Consider the following 10,263-nt stretch of genomic DNA (forward strand, 5'->3'; position numbering starts at 1 on the left):
GACTTCTAGGTTGCATGGAACAGACAGAAATAGAAGTCTCAGACAGGCCCCTTTTTCACCCAACAAAGGCTTTTTTTCCCCTCCATCCTTTGCTTGAGCTCAAGCACTCTGGCCCTGTGTGCCGCCACTTTAAACGTGATCAGATCTGTGCTTCATTGCAAATAACAACTGACCAACAATCAGGCCAGCTTCATAGATTTGGGGATGTTTGGCTAAAGCTGCCAATGACTGAAGGCCTTTAGCTCCCACCGGCCAGTCACAGTCTGCTTTGTTGTTGTCTGTTGATGTGTCTGTGCTCATTATTCCTTGACATGCAACATCCTCCCCTCCACCCTCCAACCATCCACAACCACACAGAAAGCAAGATTCAAATGGGAACAGCTGTAGTGGTTCAATGGGAAATGATGCCTCTTGTGCAAGGGGGAGGGAGACAGAACAGGGAGAGGGCCTATTTGAGAAAGGCAACAGCTTTCAGTGAGTCTTCTATAAGAAATCTACTTTTGAATATACTTCAGTGAAATCACTGTTGAAAAAGGCTGACAATGGAAATCTGCCCAGATTGAAAATGCCAGCCCTAATTCAAAAGACAATTCTATTTAATAGCTTGTTGCATTTAAAAAATGTTTTTCTTGCCCTTGAGCTTTTGACTAACTGTGGGAAATATTACTATTTTGTGTATATGTTGTGGGTATAAATGGGTACAGGTCTACATGCAGTGTTAAGTGGAATTCTCACACATTTCTGATTTATACAATAAGAATGATTTCTTTAAGGGTCTTTGGAATTTAAAAAAAAAAGAATCTTTGGGATTTAAAATAAAGCATGTATGGAAAGTAACATTTGGTTTAGAATGTTAATCTAACATGGAAACAAAATTTTCAACACCACACTATAAGGTTAAAAAGAAAATAGTATAATAAAGGAAATACAAAGGCTTTGGCATGGTTTTTACAATCAACAATGATTAATTTTGATATGTAGTTGTGAACAACTTCAAAACACTTATGTTTAAAACTCTTGCAAGCACTTTTAATTGATTAAGAATGAATTCTAGATGCACAAAAATGATTGGACTGTGAACAGTAACACAACTATATCTAAGAACAATTAACTTTTTCCTGGCCAAAAAGAAACGTATGATTGCATGGAAATGTGTATAAAACAGCTATAGAGTATTCTTGTCAAATATAAATGAAATTAACTTTATTATAGAAATCATTCTGAGGGTTTCTAGGGAAGACAAATACTTACATTTTGACATGAAACAAATTGGATTATATCGAAGACACAATCTACCTTGTAGCTATCAACTTTTTTCTTCCTTGAATTTATATCTTACCCTTTTTGCACATAAACTTCATCTGTTAACAACCTTTGGAAAACCAACAGATATTTCTTACATAAATCTAGTGCATGTTGTTCCAGGTTTAATTATATGCAAAGGATTGATACAAACTTAGAACCTCAGTCCATAAACTATGAACAGATGGGTAGAAGTATTCGATATATCTTGATAAAACTCTCAAATTCGTGACAGAACTTGTTGATCATGGTTTCATATTTTTTTTCTGTTTAAAACAACTTCATGACCAACCCAGATCTAACATCCATCCAGTCTATGTTGTTCTTTTTTTTCTTTTTTCATTATAACATACAAATGCCCATTTACAAATAATACACCAAAATGAATAAAAGTTTGGATACCAAAATGAAGATTTGTTCCAACTGATAACACGCCTTCTGTGTACAAAGGTCCTTGTTTCAAGTCCATTCCCCAGCGGTACAATACAGGACACAGTTGCAGAACTGAAGTGCTTCTAACAGCCCATTTTTCTTTCCTTCCTGAACGCCCAACTGTTGTGTCCACATAGTCACTGACTGATTTAATGCAATGTTTCTTTTCTTTCTTTCCTTTTTTTATTTTTTTACTGTAATCGTGGCCAATATTGAGACATATCAGGTTCACTTCCAGGAACTTGAACTGGAACTGACACACCAGGGGAAATGAGGCCTAGAAGCGGATGAAAGAAATAGCCATGTAGATATTCCCTTTGAGACACAGGCAGGGAGTATAAGTTTTATAAGTTTTTCATGATTTTTTCCTAATGCTTTCTGTATTTTAAATGTGGGGTTTTTTTAACCTTTCAAGATTTTTTAACATTTTCTCAGAAACTAAACAATGTTATTTACCCAAATCTCCCACCCAAAGAAAAAAGAAATCCTCATTTGTTTCTATGTTTTAGAAATTAACAATAAAACTATCTCTGAAAACCAAAGGTGGTTCTTCTTCAGGCCACAAAGGAATGAATGAGGTGGGTGAGCAGTGTTCCAACCAGCACTCATCACACAGCCACAAGAACCCTCACTGAGACACTTCGGCTGAAAACGTCAACTGGAAATTTTGTACTTACAAGCCTTTTTTCATATACAACTTCCAGGACCAAATTCTCCCCGCCCCCAATATGGTGTCAAGTTACTGACTAGCTTGACAGAATTCTCCCTTTTCAACCAGTTTTTCCCAGAGAAGTGAGCAACAGAAAACTATGCACATTCTCACACAAGGCCAAGAGAGTCTTTTCTAGCTCAAGTTGACTTAAGGGAGATGACCTGACAAAAGCGGTTGTGGAGGCCTCCCTGCACAGACTCCGCACAGCAGCGGCTCACCTGTTGAAGTAGTGCCGGAGGTGCCCATTGGCTGACTGTTCATGTGTGTCTGCATATGCGGGGGGGTGTAGGTGTCATAACTCCTTCCATTCACCGATGGACTGGTGGGCAGCATGCAGGAGTATGAGGAGGTCTGACTGGGGACTGGGGGCTACAAGGAAGAAGACAAATGTAGTTAATGAGAAACACGTCACACAAGTCACATTCCCAGGTTCCTTTCTTGCCAGGAACTCTGCCAACAAGACAGACCATTAAAGGTGCTTTCATGTAATATGGTGGAATTCCACTCCATAATTTCAATCTTGGACTTCCAATCTAGTCCTTCCATTGGCCACAACTATACAAAGTTATCTACATGTCAAACTTCTAAACTAAACTCATTACCATCAAGTCAGAATGGACTGATGGTTGACTCCAGCAGATTTCCAAAGCTGTAAATTGCATGGAAGGAGACTGTCCAGATTTCTCAAAAAAATGTCACTGGTGAATTTAAACCACCAGGGAAGAACACCCTTTGATTTAACAGCACGACTTCCTACTGACTATGCCAAAGCAAATGCAGACACTTGGACAGTAGGAGAGTTGGCAAACCCTTTTATTTTAAATAAATGAACTGGATTTTCATCCCTTGTCATCTCGGATCTCTGTGGGTATCATTAGGGAAATTGTGACATGCAGGCAGGCCTCCATTAAAATACACCCATCTCCATGCCTTGAAATTCAGACAGCTATGAGGAGCTCTTAGTAAAGTTTCATTTCGGGACCTTGGGACATAGTTTCTCATGTCTGGACTCACAGGATTAAAAACTCTTTGAAGAGGCATATTTATAATGGGCAGGGTAAATGATTCAAGAAGTTCAGTAAATCTGATGCAGCGCTATCCTGAGAATTAGCTGTGGCTTTCTTCCTGACCTAAAATTCCAGATCACATTTTTGGAGGTTTGTTTTTTGTTTTTATTTTTTTTTAAAAAAAAAAAAGTCAGTGTTGCTCTCTTTGTGTTGAGAATAGTAGCATTTAAGAGATAAGCATTTCTCCTAACTAAATAAGAAATATCCCCATCTGGAACAAAACTTCTCGTGAACTCTCAGGAGCTATACCAAGCCAGCAAAGTTAAGACATATTAACAGGCTAATGCCAGAAGCAAGGAGATGATAGGACTATTCTACTCTGCAAACTAAAGAAATGTTCATCCTTCCGAACTCTTAACTTCTCGGAGAGCAAAACATTTCAGAGAAGGTTCAGAAGAAGAAACCCTACATTGGAAAAAAGCTTGAAGACTTTAGACAACAGGGTGACTAGATGTACAGAAAGACTAGCCCACCCATTCCAAAACACTAAGTGTGTTTTATTTTAGTTTTAACATTAGGTCTATTGACTGTTTTCTTGTCTTTAAGCTCTTCCAATTTATGTTTTTAAATATATTTAAAGTGTATCATTTTTAAATCTGTGTGAAGCAAACTGACCCCATATGCTCATCTAGATTAAAAAAAAATTCTAAAGTAATATTAGCATCTATTTCATTGTTTTTGTCTAACGGTCTCCCCAAATACAAATGTTCTTCATAGAAACACTGATGTTACTATAGATTATTAAACTGAACACGATATTTCATGACCTTATTAAAGTCAAACAGTATCTTCCAACATCAGGTTCAAAGAAGCAAACAGGCCTTGAGGGCCCTGCCAGAAATTCAGCTTGCATTTGTGTCTAGTTTTCACAATCACTTCCTCTAGGCAATCTGACTTCTGGAAAATTCCAAGACAGTTATAACAAGGGCTTTTAATCCCTTAATTCACATCACTTGTACTATGGCAAATAATATCCAGACACAGTAAAAATAAACCTGCGAATAATTTATCTAGAAGTTGCTAGTGTGGAGTTGTTCCTATATTAGTGTGAAAACTGTGATGCATTCATTTAGTTGTTATTTTTTATTAGAAATCCAGAAAAAGATGTTCAGTGAAGAATAACCAATCTGTGTAGCCCCACAATAGTCTCCAGTAGATGATGATGCTGGCTAATCTTACACTATCTGCCATCTCTGATTTTTGTTATCTTTAACTGTTGCAGAAAAAATTGGAAATACCTGGGAAAGCTACTGCAAAGGCCTACCGAAAGGAACATGTGTTCCCATCAAGTAGCCATGCACTGCCGGAATCTAGTACACCCCACCTTGCTTATACAACTCCCAGTAAAGAGACACTCTGGTGGTGCGGTGCATTAGGTGTTGCACTGCTATTCTATGGTCAGTGATTCAAAGCCTCCAGCCGCTTTGAGGGGAAAGGATTGGTAATCTCTTCCCATAAAGATTTACAGCCTATGACACCCAGCAGAGCATCACAAGGAGTCAGGATAAGCTTATAGCAGCCGCTTTTGTTGTTGTTTTAGCTTAGCACAGGGTAGAGATATAAGACCTGGGACAGAACCAAGGATGGGGCAGGTCATTTATACCACAGGAACGGCATCAGCCCTTTTAGGCAGCCAGGAGTCCCACACGCTAGTCACATTCATTAACTTTCCAGTAAGTACTTCCCATTCCTATTTCTTTTTTAAGACATAGAAAGAAAATCAGATTTTTCTGCTATGTTAAATATTTCCCACTATACAAATATTAATCCCATTTTTCATCCCTTTTTCTTCCTTTTATCATATCCACCTTAAATGATGTCCAAATTACACACATAGTTTCTATATTAATATAAGCATGTGCAAATAAAAGCTCATATTTTACATAAACTAGCCTCTAACAAGCTAGTAATATTGTTTACATTTTCTGGTAGAAGGCTCACTGGTATCAGAAGTGTGCTGTGTTCCCACCCAACATGACAAAGCACAAGGCTGTGAACTTGACTGAACAAGTCATGAATCAATCAATGAATTTAAAAAGATTGGACTGACTCTCTTCATCACAGACTTGACTGGCCAAGCCAATCACTACAGTGAGAAAGGTTCCCAAGGGGCAGACTCAGCCAACCAGGTCTGCTGGTCCCAGCCCACTCCCCACAGACCCCCTGGGGCACCCATTAAGCAGCCAGCCACCAGCCTCACTTACTTGCATAGGCAGGTTATTCGCCATGGTGAAGCTGGGCATGGGCGGCAGCGCACTGTATGTGTTTGTGAGGGCTGTGTCTGTCCGACCCAACATAGAGCCAGATGTGAAGGAGGAAACTGCAGAGAGAGACAGAGATAGGTGAGCAGTCACCGTGAATGTCAGGGTCAGGTCCAAATGCAGTTTGTAGGTCTCACCAGATTTCAAATTACCAGGGGTGGTGGGTTGTGGGATTGGCTGGTAGACACTGGTACTGAAACTACTGCTGATAGGAATATGACTAGGTGTGTTGCTGGCCTGTCTTCTCTGGTTCCTCAGCTTTTCTTCTCTTCTCCATTTGGCCCTTCGGTTAGAAAACCATACCTGGAATTCAGATGGAGCAGGTTAGCAGGTATCTGTGTGCCTACAGCCACCCCACCCCTACCCTTGGCACTGCCACTGTCTGTCCCCTTACTATGCAGCAAAATATCTAGAAAATGGATCAATTTATCTAAATAAATGGTGCTTCTTAGAGGCACCTTTATCTCTACAAAAGACAAATGATGTGAATCACAAAGTTTGGCAACAAGAAGGTCTCAGTACCTGTATTCTTGCTTCAGGTAGATCTATTTTAGCCGCTAGTCTTTCTCGGGCAAACACATCTGGATAGTGAGTTCTCTCAAACTCTGAAAGAGTAAAATGGGTTGGTTTGTTTTTTAATGTTGTGCCAGGACTACACAAAAGAAGTTGACGAGCTTGGATGAAGCTGGTCCCCTGACTCCCATTTCATCATCTCAAATCAGTTCCCTTGGAAGTGCTACTACTACAAGTATTGCCTGTACTTGGAAGAACTCTTTTACTAGAACCAAGTTTCATTTTCCTTGGAATGACATTCAAGGACCCTCCTGTGGCCTAAATTAGCCAACTCTTTCTTCTTCTTCTTCTTCTCCTTCTCCTTCTTCTCCTCCTCCTCCTCTTCTTCCATCTCTTCCTTCTCCTTGACGTTAGACCTCAATTACCTAGACTCTCAATTACTAGTTTATCAAAAAGAAATAACCATGCATACTAAAAAAGATTGGGGGAGGAGGGAGCAAACAAGGAAGAAAGAAAGAAAAAGAAACCTTTCAGTCCTCTCTGAAAAAGGCCCTGGCTAAATTTAGCTCTTTGTACTGGAGAGGTGGCATTTGCTTTCATTTACTACCTCTGTAGTTTGAAAAACTCCATCACCTTTCTCCAGGGCCTCAATTTGCTCTTGGGTAAAGGATGTTCTATTTCTTTGCAGCTTCCGCTTCAGCTGGAGTCGCATTTGGGCCTCATCTGAATCTTCTCCATTGGAACTGATGGAGTTGGTATTCTCTCCTCCTCCTTCCTGTTGCTGGCAGCCATCTGAAACAAAAAGAATAGGATGATAAGGGAGCTTTAGAATAACTAGAGCCTGGAATTTAAAAAAGGCCTGAAACATCATAAACAAACTCCAAGAGCATCTGAAAAAAATCTTCCCAAGGGTGACTGTTTGGTCTTCTTTTGACAGAAGACATTAAACACTACCTGGCCACCATTTCCTTTCTCTATTTCTAGCAAGATAAACCGACAAAATACACACTAAATGACAAGTCTTTGAGCACTAAAACAAGCACTGAAATTCCCAATTAAACATGATCTTTCATAACTAACATAACTAACATAAAGCCTCCCTCATCCAGTTCCCTTTCCCAGAAGAATTTATTTACCTATGTCTGTGTTGGAAAAATAAAAGAGTGATGTTCAAGATTTCAGCTGATCTATAATCAGTAATTCCTATCTAATCAATTAAATGTTGATAGGTTTGTAGAAAATGCTATTAAGAAACCAAACCAAGCTTGTAATCTTTTTTAAAAAATATTTATCTAGTTTTTATTTGAATTCTGCACAGTCAATTTCATTTTAAAGGTTGTGAATTTAGAAGTGCTCGCATTGTTCTGCAGTTTTATTCAACTATTGTATGAGTGTGCTTTGCCTTGACACCTATTACGAGCACAGCTGTAATTATATCATCACCAAGAACAGGCTATAATTGCTGAAAATGGAATTTTATATTTAGATAAAAGGACTGTCCATTCTTTGTAATGTGTTGCACTAGAGAAAAGTAAGATTTCTTTTAAATTTTTAACGTGTAATTTTAAAAAAGAAATAGTAGAGAGTTCACTAACTAGCTAAATGTGCTATGCTGCAGCTGAGTCCTTGGCATATCATTTAAGCGGTACATTTTTAATTAGGGCATTTCCACCACTTTTAATGTAATTTCTATCATTAAACAGGGGAAAGTTTTATTGTTTTGCCTTGGCGCTTGGAGGGCGAGATGTGCACTTGGGCTAGCTGTCTCTCCTGCCTTGCCTGGAGGCCACAGCCTGCCTGACGGGAAGGAATCTGCCTCCAAGACCACAGCAGACCAGGTCCAGGGGCTTGGGTCCTGAGGCCTCCCAGAGATTCTCACAGGGGTGCATCCCCCCTCGTGTTGGCAAGCTGGTCAGTGGGGGTGGGGGAGCGAGGGGCCACTGGGGGCCATTGGTGGGAATCGACTTGGCCAGGAATATCATTTATAACCCAGGGACAATAGACAGTGCCTTCAAAGAGTTCAGGGAATTGTGACAGGATCTAGTGGGATCCTTTCAGGAACTTTGAAATGTTTTAAAACCCCAACTTTCTCCCCCATTTAAACAGGCGGATTCATCGGCACTGGCCACCATATGGGCCCTTGGAGATCTATTGAGATGACCACCAACACTTGAATAGCGAGGGGCTGCTTTTCAGAGCCGCACAATGCCCCGCGAGTAAGGGAAACTATTAAACTCCTGGGGCAGGAGCGTTGGCAAACTTTCGTGGGCAGAATTTTGAGACCACAATGAGCGCGGACAACAAAAGGATTCTCTTGAGGCGTGCAGCGGGCCACATTGTGTTACAAGAAGCCCAGTCAACAGACTTTTCAGTGAAGTGTGTTAACCCCTCTGCTCTGCTATCATTAATCACTGTCCGCAGAGCGGGCGCCTCAATGCTATTTAGGGCGCTTGGTTGGGGGGGATTGGGGTGGATGGGGGCGGGGAGGCGGGAGGGGAGACTGGGAGGGAGGATGGAGGCCAGAGCTGGAGATTGGGGGGGATGCAAGGAGAAAGGATAGGGGGCCAGGAAGAGGAGGTGGAGAAAGGGGGCTCAGGAGGTATAAAAAGGAAAGACAGGAAAGAATACAGAGAGGAAAAAGAGACTAGAAGGGTCAGGGGAGTGGGGGGAGAGGAGAAAGGGGAGGGAGAGAGTCTGCTCGCTAGCGGGGGGGCTGCTTGCGCCACGCCACCGAGGAGGGAGGCGACCTGGCTGCAGGCGCCCGGCTCAGCTCACGTGCGGGACCCCGTGTCTATGTCAATGCAGGGCCCACTATTCCGGGGACTTCTCCAAGAGTCCTCTGGGGAAGAACTCTAGAGCCCTCCTCGGTTATTTTAGAGCTCCGTAATAAAATCTTGGAACTAGGGTCTCTGACACCTTTGGTCACCTAGAAAGATATGTTAGTTCCAGAAAGCACACAAAACAAGACCTGCGCCCATGGCCATGAAGCGTTTAGAGAAATGGAATCCCTCTTCCTCCCCTAAGGTGGTCACTCTGTTCCTTGCTGGCCCGAAGGCTCCATCTCAGCCCACTTCTGGCACATTCGATCTTGCCAACGAAACAAAGCTGCCCGGATTCCCCTCTGAAGGCCCTGCTGGCGGAACACTGCCTGTTTTCTGACCCTGTCATCATTTTACAACACGAAGACAGACTGGGCACAGGGACACACACACACACACACACACACACACACACACCCTTACTGGCTGCAGAATTGACGCCAGTGGAGAGCGAAGTCAAGGAGGAGGGGGAGGGGCTAGCTTATTTTTTTAAAACACTTTTTTTAAAAAAGGTGGAATTAGAGGCCAGTAAAGAGAAAAGTCCTGGCTGCACGAGCCCTCCACTCCATGACTCCACGATCCCACAGAGCGCTCAGGCACCGTTAGAAGTTTGTTTGCTGTTTCAAAAAGTAGCAACTCTTTGCAGCCCGAGAGGTCACGCTTAGAATGCGCGCCTACTTTCTAGCGGGTTTACCTTCCCCCTTTGGGCTTTTAACCCGAAGTAAAACCAGAAGTTGGATCTCAGATTCCCCACATGATAAACCTAAGTGGCAGAGAATTAAGATATCTTCTTTAAAAGGCGCCCCCTCGGAGCCCAGCAAAGACGGGGCCTTCAATGGGCACCGTCCACCTTCCAGCCTAATCCGTGAGAAGGCCAGTGAAAGCGCCCCGCATTATCCCTGCCCCGGGACCATCTGACGCTGGGGGTAGGATTTGTTTCCTGGAAGAAGAAGGAGAAGGGGGGGCGGGGAAGACGCTGGGAAATAAAATCATTCCTTAGTTTCTTAGTGTCTTAACCAGTGAGGCGGAAAACAAGCAAGAAAAGATAGCAACCCGGTTGCGGCACCTTTTCAGCTCGGGAACTCGGATCAAAACATTGTAGCATCTGTTGAAAGAGAGACTGACTAAATCCTATAGAGGGCCTGGGTATTACGGGG

The 10,263-nt window shown here is 42.1% G+C and overlaps 1 protein-coding gene across 4 annotated transcripts in view; it reads right to left on the minus strand.

The window, feature by feature from the left end:
* Positions 1 to 1,182: 1,182 nt before the first annotated feature.
* The window catches only part of PAX6 (paired box 6), a 28,317-nt gene continuing 19,236 nt past the window's right edge, over positions 1,183 to 10,263 (minus strand). For 3 of the 4 annotated variants that reach the window (XM_006883727.1, XM_006883729.1, XM_006883728.1), the window contains 6 exons: positions 6,921 to 7,079; positions 6,297 to 6,379; positions 5,927 to 6,077; positions 5,718 to 5,833; positions 2,665 to 2,815; positions 1,921 to 2,011 (listed from right to left, as the gene is read on the minus strand). In XM_006883727.1, coding sequence (XP_006883789.1) covers positions 1,926 to 2,011; positions 2,665 to 2,815; positions 5,718 to 5,833; positions 5,927 to 6,077; positions 6,297 to 6,379; positions 6,921 to 7,079 — 746 coding nt within the window. In that variant the 3' untranslated portion in view covers positions 1,921 to 1,925. Of the gene's footprint in view, positions 2,012 to 2,664; positions 2,816 to 5,717; positions 5,834 to 5,926; positions 6,078 to 6,296; positions 6,380 to 6,920; positions 7,080 to 10,263 lie in introns of all 4 variants that reach the window. The other variant, XM_006883726.1, reaches the window with a different exon arrangement.

Source organism: Elephantulus edwardii, unplaced genomic scaffold (assembly GCF_000299155.1).
Source record: "Elephantulus edwardii isolate Elephantulus edwardi_28Jun2011 unplaced genomic scaffold, EleEdw1.0 scaffold00029, whole genome shotgun sequence".
Classification (NCBI taxonomy): domain Eukaryota; kingdom Metazoa; phylum Chordata; class Mammalia; order Macroscelidea; family Macroscelididae; genus Elephantulus; species Elephantulus edwardii.